The 15,501-nt window shown below is 46.5% G+C and overlaps 1 protein-coding gene across 6 annotated transcripts in view; it reads left to right on the forward strand.

Annotated features, from left to right (window-relative positions):
• Positions 1–15,501, forward strand: part of LOC119450782 (uncharacterized) — a 216,050-nt gene that overhangs the window by 100,753 nt on the left and 99,796 nt on the right. Inside the window, exon 1 of one of the 6 annotated variants that reach the window (XM_037714286.2) lies at positions 8,243–8,510. The exons of the other annotated variants lie outside the window; for them this stretch is intronic. Coding sequence (XP_037570214.1) covers positions 8,388–8,510 — 123 coding nt within the window. The 5' untranslated portion in view covers positions 8,243–8,387. Of the gene's footprint in view, positions 1–8,242; positions 8,511–15,501 lie in introns of those variants that run through there. 6 annotated transcript variants of the gene reach the window in all.

The following is a 15,501-nucleotide window of genomic DNA, read 5'->3' on the forward strand; positions in this document are numbered from 1 at the left end:
AACTTGCCTTGCGCTTGCGTTGCATAGTGGTAGATTTCCTTCAATATTTCCGTTTATTTTTGTCACGAATGCCTTACGCTCTTAAATAATGGCATATACTCATCAAAAGGCCACAGGCCAGCACTGTGCAGTTTATGGGTGCACAAGCAACCAGCGCAAAATAACGATTTTGGGGCTATAGTGAGTCCAAAACACAGCGCGAGGCCACTGCCTATGTGTTATGTTCACGCTTCACTGGTTTCCTGCATCACATGAGGAATTAGCATTTCAGTCTAATATGAACCAATGTTAAATAACGCATTTTTGTAAATCTGTTTCGGCACATTTCGCTATAGGTTGCGAGAATTGTCAGCTCTTCGATGCACTATTTTCTCGTATATAGTGGCAGAAGCTACATTTGTTATTCTTTCAAACACGACTTCATTCCAGTGCCTAATACAGGGGTCACACGCCGCACTTTTGATCGTAATCGAGCCCGATCTGGGTCAAAATTCTTAGTCGCGATTGGCTTCTTTGCTCAATCTGCGGAAGGGAGCCAATCTCAGTCGAACATTACGATCCAGATCAGGCTCGATGGCTATCAAAAGTGGCCGTGTGACACTGGTATAAGACAAATTGAAGCACTCTGCAGGAAAACTAGTCGGTAAATACACTTCCCAAGGATCTGGAAAAAGCGTCTGCTATGGAGGATGTATGCAAGCCCTGTGTCCACCAAAACATTGTCTCGTCGTTCGCACATGCCCTGCGCGGCCCTGCACACAAAGGTAAATTCTAAATCTAGCACCTGGGCTGTATCAGTTGCGCTGGCATCTGTGATCACTGTCGCGCGTCGGTTCGCTGCATGTACCGCGCTGCTCGAGCGCCAGGTTTCTGCTTTGACCCTTGGTTATAAGCACCCTTCGCTGCAACAGATCCAATAAATTTTGCACGATTGAGCTGTTGAGTTGCGTCAGAAGCGTATGGAGTAACCACCGCATATCTACCAACCGCTAACACGCGTCGGCAGGCCGCCGGCGCCTGGTACTAAGCACTGCCCGACAGCTATACGCACGCGCCTGCTTTCGCTAAATGGGGTAACCCTCAACCGCGAAACGTAATGGTGATACGATTCAATCGACGACTACAGTCACATGTGCCTAGCAATAACAATGAAAAATACCACTGATTAGCACGCCAGGTCTGGATGAAGCAGACGCGGCTGCCGCCGCTGCCGACGACGAAACGCCACACCCACTGGCTGGGCTTGCTGTTGCCATTGCACTTCACACAGAGCGCTCACGCGAGCACGTGAAACATGCAACAAGTCAAGCGGCACAAGGCAAGTGAAGCGGAAGAAAACAGTCGAAATAATGCTCTGCGAGGATGACATAACTGAAGTGCGGCTGGCCTGTTCTCGCAAGGCTCTCAGTCCAAAATGGCGGCATAACATGTTCTGACGCTAGACGTCGCCCGTGTCGGGCAATGGCGCTACTCAAACGTCGGTTTGTAAAAAGGTCTATATGTACAGGCAGAGTGTCATGTCACGATCACGGTTAAAACATTATAGAAATATAAAACAAACATAAGCAGACAAGAGTAGGATTTATGCTTTTGTGTAACACGTGGAGCACAAATAAGCGTGCTCATTGACTGGCAGAATAATTGATGAATGGCCAACGCACCAGTCTTCCCTCCATTTGATATGGAACGACTGAATGATAGCCGCATGAATCTACTCTCTTTTGATAGAACAATTGCGCTCGGGTATACTGGTAACCGTGATGATGACAGGACAGTGTGGCGGTATACGGATAAGAGTTTTCGCTTTTTCAATGAACGCAGTAGTAAGCCTGCGCTCGTCTGTCCCCTCCTTACCTGGGTTTTGTCTTCTCGCGCAGTTTCTATCACTGCGTCCATGCCAACTCGTCCTGCTATCAACACGAATAATTCTGAGTAGCACAATTTGGTTGAATCTGCCACTGCTTCATTGATTCCGAAGCTTTTGAATAGAATAAATGGAAAGGGTGTAATTACAACAAAACAATCTTTCGTACGCGAGTGTGTGGTAGTTCACTAAGACAACCTTTTCTGTCGGACTAAACTATTATTGCGATAGGAATCATATGGACACTCCAAGCGGATTTCTGCCATCGTGGCCGTCGCCGTGAGGTTCCGTATAAAGCGCAAGGGCGATAAAATCATTGCCGCCCGTCGTATGCTTTAACTGCGAGTGAAAGCGCGCGAGGGACGCGCGCTTTCACGGAGAGCGAACGCACGGCGGAGAGCAAACGCGACGTCTTCCTTCGCGTGAAAGGCCTTTAGAGGATGGGACGGAGGGAGGAAGGAGGGGGCGACAATGTGCTGCGGCACCAACTGCATATCTTGCGACCGGGCGCAAGGGGAACTGGCGACTCAATTTCACACGCAAAAGGAGGAAAGCGGGAAGGCAGCGCGGGAGGGTGGGGGTGTAACTTCTACTCCGTCAGCAATCGCGTATTTGTACTTTGCGCGACTGCGGGTGGTCGCGCGCACCGCATCTTGAAAGCTATCTGCACAACGGCTCCTACCTTTGTATGCGCTGTGCTTTCGCGACTCAGTTTGCGTTGAAGCGATAGACTGCACGGGCCTTCGCTCACTGCTGCCGCAGCGCTTGCTTACGCCAGCGTTTTGATAGGGGTTGTCTGCGGTCAACAAGTGTGATATATTTATGTTTGCTTGTGCGCGCTGACACCATCTTGTTAATTCAGTTAGTAATAGAATGTGTGCAAGTTTATACAGCGGATAAAACTACTATCCTTACTGCATATAGCTCTCTACTAATTTGCTCTCGCAATCGATGCTTCCCGTTTTGGGCGAAACTACGACTTTTGGTAGCGATAGCTACATTTGGCCAGGTTTTCGCCTCTTCACCGTCGCCGAACTTTGAGCCGTGGCCGCGCTGTGACGTCACACCACGGCCCTTCTCCAGCAACTCGCCTCGTCGCGGTCGCCGCGCGACCACCGCTCTGCCGTTGGGCGCTCGCCGCGCCCTCGGTGTGACGTCACACCACTGGCCTCGATTCTCCGGCGAATCAGCTCGTCGCGGTCGCCGCGCGGCCACCGCTCCTGCCGTTGAGCACTCGCGGTGCCTTTTGTAGGACGTCACACCCCGCGCTCCGCAGCTGTAATAACCGAGAGTATTGAAGGGGCGAGCTCGCGTCGCCGCAGCCCATTACTTTACGGATTATAGAAGCGTATTCATGGGTGTGAAAAATACAGTTTTATCCGTTAGTTGACCACAACGTCTCTCCTTTCTTGGTCTAGTGGGGAAACCACTAAGTTTAATAACAACATGTCTAACTACAAGCGAAGCCTAAGTGCAACCGCGGGTGTGTAGCTATCGCTACTCGACTAGGTTTAACCAGAGCTATACCACAGCCATTTTTTTGTTATAGAGGCAGGAAACAACCTTGTATCCTTGGATAAAGATATGTTCGTCAAAAAATATATTTGCATGAGCAGGAATTTTTCAGTGGTTGCGGGTGGTTGAGTGCTTAGCTCATAAATATTACACGCCTTCAAAGTCAAAGGATCTAAAATTTCCTTTTTAAAAAAACAAGCTACGCGTGGCCACAGAGCTTTCATGAACACGATTGCCGACACTCGGGGAAAATCATAATAGCCGTTCGACATCACTCATATAGAGTTGCTGCACCTTGCAGGAAAAAAAAGTTGCGGGGCTTCGCGCCGTTTTAATTATTGGGGCTTGGTTTCCCTAAGAGTAACTTCATCGCACATAGCAGTGGGTTCATGTTTTTTTTTTGCAACAGGGGCAGCCTTAGGTAAATCTACACTGATTCAATGGCAAACGCCAGTGAGTTGTTCCAACCACAGACCGGGGTTGAATCCTTGAGTTCGCACTACAAAAAACAACGTGATAAACAGTGAGCCATCTTAACGGCTGCGTATAACATTTATTCTTTGTTATAAGCGGTTTTTAACGCTAATGTAGACACACACACACACACAAAGCACCTGCTGCTTCCCACCAAACCTCCAAGATGTTCCATTAACCTATTCTGTATTTCTTTCAATTGATACAGTCAGCCCTGTTATAAAATTTATTATTGTGTGATGTCAGTAAAATGGCACAAATGTTCAACGATATAATGCACAGGAGTCATATAAGGTTTGCAAGGTACTCCCTTCACTTGTTCACCTAGCAAAACATGCCCACCATTGCGGACAGCTATGCCAGACACTTTCATAATTACAGACTGGAGTAGAAAGAGTGATGCTGTACTGTCACGTTCAAGTTGTCATTGAACATTAGGATAACAAAATCATTGCTATAATTTTGCGCACTCGCCATTTCCGAATTATGGCAGTACAGTTTGGAAAATTTAGGGTCAGAGACACATTATGTCATGAAATGACGTCATGATGAAGATCTACGAATGACTTAGTTGATGGGGACATTCATTGAGGCGCACAAGAAATCACGATGATGCTTGTATTCGACCACAACAATATAGTGACATTGACAGTCCCAAGCGTTCGGTTTACCCGCGTATTCCGGATTAAACGTCAGCAAAGAGCCTTTCATTCAGATGTCCTCCGAAAGGAATGGTTGTGCGTTTACCCGGTCAGGGATAGTCGTGGGCAGTAGACGAGATCGCCTGGCGAACTTGTGTAGCGCATAGACATCAACAGCGTTGCACAGATCTGGAGAGCTCGTGAAAGTCGAATTGGCGCTGTACACGCTCCTCTAGACACAGTAGGCGCCGAGGGTGCTAAGGGGGGAGGGGGGGGGGCGGATGATTTAGCTACGAAAATGTAGTACGCAGATAGCCGGGTAGCACCAGCCAATTTTTGGTCACTTAGGCCCATTTTTCGGCAGTACAGAGTATTTCCACGCAACACAAAATTGTGAGGAATGATATTGTGAGGTCGATGAATAGATATTTGTTGTCATGCCATTGTCGAGAACGAATGTAATACATATCTAAAATAGCGAGGAGGTAAGTGCCCATGTCATGAGCATGACTTTGCGGATGTCGTGATGGAAAAAAGAGTTGACGTATTTGAGCTGCAACCACACTTCTTTTAGATAACAATGGAGCTGTGCTAAAACGGTAGTTACCGACACAGAGGAGAAGTCGGGTTCTTAAGTGGATTTCAGGTAGACGGACGCGGGTTGATAGAGGACGGCATATTATGAGGTTGGAGCGAAATGGCCCCTATAGGATAATAATTGCGATGCGACGGCAGAATACAGTCGAAGGTCTGTTCCATGTAGTAGCAGCCCAAGCGTTAGGTACTCATGGTTCAACTTGAGGCATGAAACGAAGCAGAATTGATTCAAGCCACTAAATTGTAGCAAATCGTAGTCATGCAAACACGGATGCACAACGGTTGTAATATTCATTGGCAATTTAGTCGATGCGATGATGAAAAAAAGGACATTCAGTTTTATGAAATCCGCGAGTGGCCGAATCAGCCTGTGGCTTTGCCATGCATCCACCTTTCGCCTACTCTGAACGTGTGTAGGCCTAGACGTCCACTTTACTGCAGTAGAAATTTCCCACAACAGTGGGTTGACGCAGCGAAAGCAATAAGCAATACGTTGCAGGATAGGACAAGTTGTCAAAATATGTAATGGTGCTCTCAAGTTTAGAAAACAAGATCCCGATAGCCAGGATGACAACGATGCCTGACTTTGTGGACTCCTTTGCTCGAGACAGTAGTCATATATTTTTTTAGATAACCGCCCAATTAAGCACTACGTGTGGCCTCGGTGTTTATCACTGGGTTAATCCCGATGGTTCAATGAAGTCTTTCTCAATTATTGGTTACGCCTTCGGTTTGCTAATGCGGTTACACACACGTTCGGCTGCGACGAAGAGAACGACGTCACTGACGGTATGCCAGTAGTCCGCAGTTGTCGCATTGCCGCTTGCGATTCTTCAAAATAAATTGCTTCAAAATTAAATCTGTCCGCCACGTAAGACAATGAATGGCACATACCCCGCTAAGCAATGGCGCACACCGCCGTAAACGCGTCCTCCCCATTACGACGATAGAAGGGAAATTCTACACTGGAATGATGAGCGGCAACGGAGTCAGCTGAGGAAGAAGATGAGGAAGCTATTGCTGACGATGACAGTTTCTGCGCACGTCGGACAGACAGATTTTGGTTTCGCCTAGCCATATGCAGCTTCGTTGTCAAACAATGCCCTGCAAGTACGAGTAGAAATTTATCAATATATGCGTCTGCTGCCAATGACTGCGAGAGCTCACATGTTACTACATCGCGATCCCGTCTTTCTCATAGAGAACAATTGAACCACCAAATGTTCCCAGATGATGCCGGAGCTCTCGGACATCCATGCGTTAGCCGTGTTGATTCAGACCCCGCTTGTTTCGTAATCACTGCAAGACCGTGTAACGACGACCACTGCGCCGTTTTGTCTCTTGTGAGTTTCTAGAACCTCAATTAGTGGTGCTTCACTTGGGGTTCCGGGAAATCAAAATGTTGCGGACGTCCAGGACACGTTGCGTGACATATACACATTCTTTACACGGGGTGTTCAAAATTAGGCTTTACGCAATTTTTAAAGATCGTCTGTGGCGGGTAGCATAATTCTCATCGTTGCAAGCTGGGTTATTCGAAGAGGCGGAGATTAGAAGCACGAGAAATTAAAACACACATTCAACTAATTAACAAAATTTACGAATTAATAATTCTCTAATTAATCTGAGATAATTACTTTATGACACATATTTCAATTGACGAATTGTTGCCGGTGAGCTTTTCAGGTGTATCTATTTGGAATTCCTGGAATGACACCACTTTGGAGATATGCACCATCAAACTCGCCGTAAAAATGCCCTGTTGGGCCACTTACTTTTTTAACAAAATGCTGTTTTATGCATTGAAGCACACAAGTAACTGGAACGCCCATGTTTTCGTCCCACGCATTGGGAAATAATATCTTGAAAGTGGTGTCATCCTGGAAATTCATTTCAAGTCGATGCGTCTTGCAATGTGACCAGCTACAATTCGTAAATTGCAATTTGTGTAGTAAATTAATGAACTAAGAAGTTCATTAGTCAATTTTTGTTAATTAGTTGAATATGTGTTTTGATTTCTATTTTTACTTTTGTCCGCCACTTCGAATAACCCAGCTCATCGATAAGAATTTTGGTACCTGCCACAGGCGATTTTTAAAAATTCCGTGAAGCTTAATTTTGAACACCCGGTATAATAACAAAAACAGTCCACTGCAGCTTAGAAAGTTTATATAGCTAATAAGTTCAAAATATCTTTCTTTGTGTGGGTCTACATTCATGGACGCGACCTATGTTTGCCATTTCTAAGCAGTGGTAGCAAAGAATAGAGCACAAAAATTGAGGTTAGGGTAAATTGAACATTCTGATAACCTATGTTACTTCCATTTTATTTCGGAGTGATATGCATCGTTACAGAGTACCGCTTTGGTGAAGGCACTGCCGTTTTTTACGTGAAGTTTGAAGTGGGGCATGTCGTAGCAACCTCGAAATATATTGTTTGTTTTTTGAAATGCTCCTAGCCAATAAATAAATGGTGCATGTAATTCGAATGGGTGATTCAATCCTTTTTATGAAGAAACTTGGCATGACTGACTCCACAATATTCAAATATTCAGTCAACCTCTAATTATCATGACTCATCATAAAATGCACATAGTCATTCTACCACCTTGATTTGCTTTCCGCGCTCGAGCAGCTCAAGCAGCCTGGCATAAAATACGTGTTTCACACATGTATCGACATTCGACCATAATTCGTGTGTGAAGGGGATAAATTGATGTCACCAGAGAAGTCCGACTTTTGTGAACATTTCCCATTCTGCGAAATTGATCCTGAGGTCCCATTTCTTGAAGCATATGATAACATCCGAAATGGGCTGAGAATGCTATGTGTCTCAAAATACAACGTATATCGATCCAATATATATATATATATATATATATAATCACTGTCATACGAAGAACAAGACCAGGATCTAACCAAAATTTTGTAAGGGTCGCAGATGAGCTATGCCGCTTGCTATATTCTGCCAACCACCTCACAGGGATATAAGATGCCTGCTACGTGTGCAACCAAGGTAACTTCACAATAGCACAAGCGGCGGTAAGCCCCAAGAGTGACCCCGACGCTCTCAAGCAATCTTATCATGTGCAACTGTTTGTTCAAGTCATCTTATCAAGTGCAACTGCGGGCTGTTTGTTCAGTAGTAAAGCAAAGGCTGCGACGGAGGCTCGCTGTCCGCATTTGCCTGGTGTTTCACGTCGTGGGTGATACTTCGGCATCAGACCCACAGTAGCCGTTTATATCAAGTTTATTTGGCGTAACGTCAAACGTGCACTTTAGCGCGGTGTCCAGCTATGAAAGCTTTAATTAAAGACGGCGTGGTGTACTCACCATTTCCGGGCGTAGATATACCCGTGTGCTCGGCATATGCAATCGTCAAACAAGTTCTCGCCAAAAACCCTGAACGACTGGCCTTGGTGAGTGATCATTAACTCCTTTCGCAACTGTCGCACTATAAAGAAAAGACGGAATTCAAAGCATGGATGCCCACCAGCAGGCCCATGCTATGCATTTTTTTTGATTGCCTCTTCCGGGTACAAATCTGATTGAGAATCGTGCGCGAATCGAAACAACTGTGCCGTAGTCCAGCACGTGCAAAATCGCATTTTCCGTGGTGGTCTACTGATGCACGTTATTGAAATGGCCGTAAAGAAACTGAGTCACTTCAGCATACGCTAAAGAGGATGCAGGTGAAAGCCTGCGCGCTCAAGAGACATTCATTAAATAATTGACACTGTCGTTCGAATGCGTTGGTACTTACTACTTGTTTTTTTCTGACCATCATTGCCTTCAGTGCCATCTGACCATCAGTGCCTTCATTGACGCTACCTTAATTCACTGTGCGTTCATTAACCTCGCCCTAATTAACACAGTCGTGGGTTGGACTCCCACCAAAGGCCGTGGGTTCGAGTGGCTTAATTAACTGTGTATTAATTAACTGTGGCCTAATTTCCTTTGCCTTAACGCCAAAGGTGTGGGGTTCCACTCCCACATAAGCTCGAGGGTTCGACTCCCACCGAAGATCGTGGGTCGAGTGCCTAAATTAACCCTATCTTCATTAACACGATGCCGTCGGTGACCCGCGCACCAGCAAAATTGTTGCATGAACGTTTACATATAGGTAAGACGCGATGCAGGCTTAGTGTAGTACGTGAATTACCACACCGAGTCGACATCGTCTACGATTTCGTTTCGACGACACGGTTTTCGCTCAAGGACGTTGACGGTCGACTGAACGGCGAGACATATAACGCCTTATAAGAATAACATTGCTTTTATTCGATCATGCACCCTTATGGACTTATATTTGTGAATGCGCAACGAAGCTTACACTGCTGCTTATAATACAGGTTTCACATGTGTGTTATGACCAATTTCTCTAAAAGATGAAGCAACCAATTTCTTGATTTTTTTAGTATAGACTGCGAATGATGAATTCTTATGTATTTAAGCCTTTTTTGAGTCGGTTGTTCCAGACATGTGCTACATCACATGGCATGGGAGGCGGTTAAAAATACACGGCATCACGGCTTGACAAAACTTGACAAGCTTGACATAGCAAACAGCACTTTCAGCTAGGACAACAATAACCGACTAAAATCTAACACGAATCTTAACTGCAACAACTTTCGGACTATGCAGGAAGACATCACGAATTATTTAATCAAGGTTTTATTAAAACGTTTACCAGACAATTTATTATGATTATTTAGGGTTGAAGGAAGAACATATTTGAATGCTTGTATTCCAGAACTTGTGCGCGGTCGTGGGAAATGCTGGAATTCGTCGTGTCGTGTTGCGTCGTAAATCGTATTTTTATGTAAATTAGCAGTTTCGGATAAAAAGGCAATTATTTGCTGAAGGTGCGCAATATACTAACCAGGCAAAGTGAATTATAGTGGTACGGACGGAGTGAAAAAGGTATATAGGCAATAGCACTTACCGCGCCCTTTTCAATGTTGAAATCTTCATTAAAATCTACTCTGTCTCTTTCTATTAATGTTTCGTCGCATCGCTCGTTGTACGGTTCTTAGCTTGTTCTCGAACGTCTGTGTTAACCTCCATGTTTCGGCCCCATAAGTTAGCACCGGTAGACTGCAATGATTGTACACTTTTCTTTTCAACCACTGTGGTAAGTTCCTAGTCAGGACTTGGCGATGCCTGACGTATGCACCATCAACCCAATTTTTTTCTTCTGTAAATTTCCTTCTCATGATTAGGGTTCCCTGTGAGTAATTGACCTAGACAATCGTACTCCTGTAAAGAGTCTAGAAGCTGACTGGAGTTCCTGAATTGTTGCTCCCTTGCCAGGCTGTTTAACATTACCTTTGTCTTCTGCATATAAACCTTCAACCTTACTATTACACTTTCTCGATTAAGGTCCTCAAGCATTTGCTCTAATTCGTGCCCAGTGTCGCTGAAGACACTGAGGACGAATTACAAGGTTAAGAGGCAGGAAGAGAGCGGTGTGGATCAGACGGCAAACGGTGATAGCCGATATTTTAGTTGACATTAGGGGAAAGGAATGGAGCTTGGCAGGCCATGCAATGCGTAGGGTAGGTAACCGGTGGACCATTAGAATTACAGAATCTGTGCCATGAGAACCGAAGTGCACTCTAGGAGAACCGAAGTGCACTCAGAAAACTAGGTGGGGTGATGAAATTAGGAAATTTGCAGGTGGAAATTGCAAACAGCTAGCGCAAGACCGGAGTAATTGGAGATCGCAGGGAGTGAGTGAGTGAGTGAGGGAGTGAATAAACTTTATTGTAAAATAAACTATTCAGCTGGCCTCATGAGAGGCTTATCTATGATCTGGGCCCCTATTTCAGGGCTCTGCTGGCTTCCGCAAGCCTGTTAGCTCTTCTGACTAGGAGGATCTGGTCCTCGAAGTCTCAGCTGGCCAGCAGTGCCTCCCACTGATCTTTATTTGGGTTTGGTATGTGAGGTTCTATGTTGTGTGATGTACACTCCCATGTTATGTGATACAAGGTAGGTGTAGACCCGCACCATGCGCATATGTCTCTAAAGGCTGAGGAGTGTATCTTGTGTAGTTTATGTAAGCTGACGAAGGTGCCTGTCTGTAGCCTACGCAGATCGGTGGCCTCTTCAGTCTTTAGTTTTCTGTGGGGTGGTGCGTAGAGCATACGATTCCCTCTATAGTAGTTTATTATAGTCGAATAATCGGAATAAGTCCTCTACAGCGGATGTGTTGAGGGCCCGGTAGTGAGCGTATCCTCGGGCTGCTCTATCCGCATGTACATTTCCTGTGATTCCTTCGTGTCGCGGTATGCATGTAATCATTTGGATAAATTCTCTTTGGCATTCTTATTTGAGTTTGGTGAGTATTCGGTGTGCGTTCCGATCATCCCTTCCTCTTTGGAAATTCCTGCAGGCTGTTTGCGAATCTGTTAGGATTGTGAGCGATTGTTAAGATTGTCAAGATCGCAGGGAGAGGCCTTCGTCCTGAAGTGGACATAACAATAGCTGATGATGACGATGAAGTTAATAATGAGGCAGTTCTCCGTACCAATTGGCGGGATTTTATGTGTGACTGTAATGGAGGCAAATATATTAGCCATCTAGTTTGCTGAGGTAATCTAGTTTGAAACCTCAACATAGCTTAGGTCCGGGATAGTCTTCCTGCCAAGTTTTCGATACACAAGTTCGTCAAAAGTGATCCCATGCCTATTGCAAAACCTGCGTCTCCCAGTGCCTCCCAGTGTGGAACCAGCGCGTTTTATGACACTGGATTGCCCTGGGGACGCTGGCTCTCGCTGGCATTCGCTGGGAGTCACTGGGACACCGGTGAGATCACTGGATAAGCACTGGGTCACACTGAACGAGACGCAGGTTTGACTGCTATGAGGCTGGGGCGCACTGGTGTGCGCTATACACGCGTTGGTTGTCGCTGACTCGTACTGGAAACTGCGCAGGTTGCGTTTCTGCCGCACTGCAAGGAGTATAATACGCAAGGAGTATAGGAGCTGTTCAATGTGAAATGCTTGATACAATTTTATGGGCAGGTACTAGTCTCCAGTCCTCAATAGTGCTATATTTCGGGGTCATAAGTGTTTATATCATGTCGCAGCTTGGAATAAAGGTGCGTGAGCTGCCCATGCATATGGGACACTGAAGATCACTTTCGTTTTGTGAATTTCCTGTTTGACTGGTGCGGATAGCTATATCCTTGAACGAATATATGCAAACGCAGGTAACGTCTCGTTTTCTAGTAGTGTGTACGCAACCGATGACTGCGAGTTGGCGCAGTGAGGTGCTGTCGACACGAAACCCAGCAGTCCTTCAGAGGCGTTCGAACGGACCCCAGGATCCCTGCCGCTGATTGATGTTATCACACCGATAATAATGCTGAGGCAATGCGTGCGCTTCCAATTACCCTAGTGTACTAAACAATAATAGTTAAAAGATTCTGGGGCTAAAATACAAACATTTTAGCATTCACCAGGTACCCGCACCGAGATCGTTCGCTTCCACCGAAGATTAGGCCTACCGTAACCGCCGAGTCCGTCTACACTTTATCGGCCCATCTGGGCTCAGGAATCATCAAGTCAAACGAGGACAAATCACTCAATATTTAAGCTGTGCCATCACTGTTTTTAAACAGGTCATTTCTTCTTGTCTACAGTGTCAGCACAAAAAGCGATGAGTGCCGATGTGACGCGTTATAAACATACGTGTATGTGCTGTCGCCGAAGGCTCCCACCCACATTAACCGACCAACTCGTATTTAAAATATATATACGGTAGCCAGGCGCCGCGTATTTCTCGCCCTAGAGCTGCATTTCCCACCAGTACCCCGCGCCCAGTGCCTCCCAGTATGCCGCGCCTTGCCAGCGCCCCAGTATCTAGCGCGTGATATTGGCCCATAATCAGCCATGGTACTGGGCACTGGATACTGGGTTTTGCAATAGGGATATGTATTTCAACTACACCAATTATACCGATAACATTGCTTCGCAAAGTTAGAGCCTAGTCGACTGTGTACGGCATGACTTTTTGCTCTGTATAAGGCCGCATCATTTTGACCATGTTTATGAAAAGTTCGTTCTTCGCCGCCATGTTTGTAATTTCGGCAATACTACGTTCGCCTCGCTTATAAGGCTTTTTGCGTCAGGTACTTGAATAAATAAATTCGTATCGTCCGCGTAAATGACGTATTCTACTTACTGTCAATGTGCACTAAATGAATAGCGTAAATAATTATTAATAGGCCCTAATCGAGAACGTATACGTGGACGAAGGCGTGGACAAGGGAAAAAAGGTTCCCTTGAAAAAGGTCGGTTTCGGTTGGGTACATGAGCCTAAGATAACCGCGAAGTAGTGCTTCTCAGTTTTCTAAATACGCTTGACCCATTGAAAAGTCCAGTTACTACTATATATATATATATATATATATATCGTAGGCGACTTAATACAAAGAGCTTGTTCTAAGAAAAACGAGCAAGGAGACGTTTTCTGCTAGTCCGATGCATATGCGACGGAACCTACTAAATTTATATCGCCATTGTCTTTTATTGCGATAGCAATTATATGGACACTCAAAAGCAGATTTCTGCCGTCGGCGTCGCCGTCGCCGTCGCCGTGAGGTTCCGTATGACGTCATTTGGAGATGAAATCGTCGCCGCGCGCCGAACGCTGTATGTGCGAGTGAAAGGGCGCGAGGGGCGCGTCTTTCACGGGGAGTGAACGCACGGCGGAGAACAAACGCGCGTTCTGCGCCGTGCTCGCTTAAGGGCTGCAGAAGTAGGCGTCTCTTTTCTCCTTTACAATCACCATATATGTAGAGCAAACGCGCCTTCTTCGGACGCGCGAGAGGCCGTGGGGGAGGGGGAGGGAAGGGAGGCGACGTTTAGCTGCGGCACCAAGTGCCTATTTATATCAGAGGCTCCAGCAACAGTCACCAACGCCGCACGCATTTTGAGCTAACGCGGGCAAAACGCCGATGGCGTCGACAACAGTTCTGCGTGTTGTTGCTACCAAAGCCACTTTTCGTCGGCATCAAAAAACAAGCAGCATTTGCCCTAGTCTATATAAGCGTCGCCCCGATGTGCAAGGAGATCACTGGTGGATTACAGAAACAGTTCCTCGCAGGCACTCGGTTTAATGCGTATTATAGGTGCATATGTTCAGGGCGGATCCGGCGGGGCCTCGTGCAATAGGTGCTATCAGGGACGACCTCGTAGGTTACGTCACTTAGCTGTCGTAGTACTCGATACGGTTCCAAATATCGCCTTAACAGCTTCTCGCATAGTCCTGGAAAGCGACGACACACAGACTGTGTCGTCGCTTTCGTAAATTACTGGGCGACCATTGTACAGGTCTGCGTCGTTATCTTGCTACTGGCAGATATGTACACGTGCGAACTGGCTAGCTTACTTGGTGCGTCGCGCGAACGCATCTACATTCGTCCATTGTATTCGTCTGGCAGCATAGCATCCAATATGGTCCTTACTTCTCGTGCGTGAGCAAGACAAAATCGACTTGTCGGCGTCCTTTCTTGCTTAGCGGTGTTGTATGCAAAAGTCATAAAACGCAGCTTTTCATGAGGGAATCTATGTATGTATATATAGAGAGCAACCAATACAGACGCTACATTCAAATGCACCCTGGCGGGAAAGTGGCATTGCGGGACGTAAGCGTTGCGTTCAAGCCTCGCGCCGGTCAAATGCAGCCTGGTAATCCATCTGTCTTCTTTTTGGAGATGAACAAACGTTATGGAAATGTGTTTGGTCAAAAAAAAGGAAACGAAGGACGCCTAAGCACTTCTCATGGGTTGTGAATGCGAAAGTATTACTGTCCAATTGAAAGACTTCAAGCAGTCTTTCGAGTTGTGCTCTTCGAGTAATGCACCATAGCGGAAGGAGCTGCCCGAGCCAGCAAGCAGCAGCAGCAGCCAGCGGTGCCAACGCCTCATGCCACCGACGCCCTGCGCGACGAGAGACCGAGGAAGCAGCAGCGGCTACCATGGCCGCTGCTTAGTGGAGCTAAGCCTAGTGGAGGTGAGAGTGAGAGAGATACGGACCACGCACGGGTTTCCAAGAGCGAGACGGCGGCACCCGCACGCGCGTCACGCGACTGCCTCGCCGACGACAACCCGGCGTCGCGTCGCCGTATCTGCTCCGTCGAGGTGCGTTGGTGAGGTGGCGTAGCGGTGATGCCCTCTCCCCTCACACAACACCGTTTGGCCCGATCTGCTCTGTCGAGGCGTGCTCGTGACGTGGCGTCGTAGCCAATAGAAATTTAGGTACAGTTTCGCTGCCGCGACTTCGATTTGGAGGCACATTTTGGTACGTATCTCACCTCGAACACAGAATTTGTTTAGCGGAATGGTTCCACCATCCAGGAACGGTGCAGTGGCGTGGTAATTTCCGAGAGCAAATAAGTAACACG

Source organism: Dermacentor silvarum, chromosome 4 (assembly GCF_013339745.2).
Source record: "Dermacentor silvarum isolate Dsil-2018 chromosome 4, BIME_Dsil_1.4, whole genome shotgun sequence".
Taxonomy (NCBI): Eukaryota; Metazoa; Arthropoda; class Arachnida; order Ixodida; family Ixodidae; genus Dermacentor; species Dermacentor silvarum.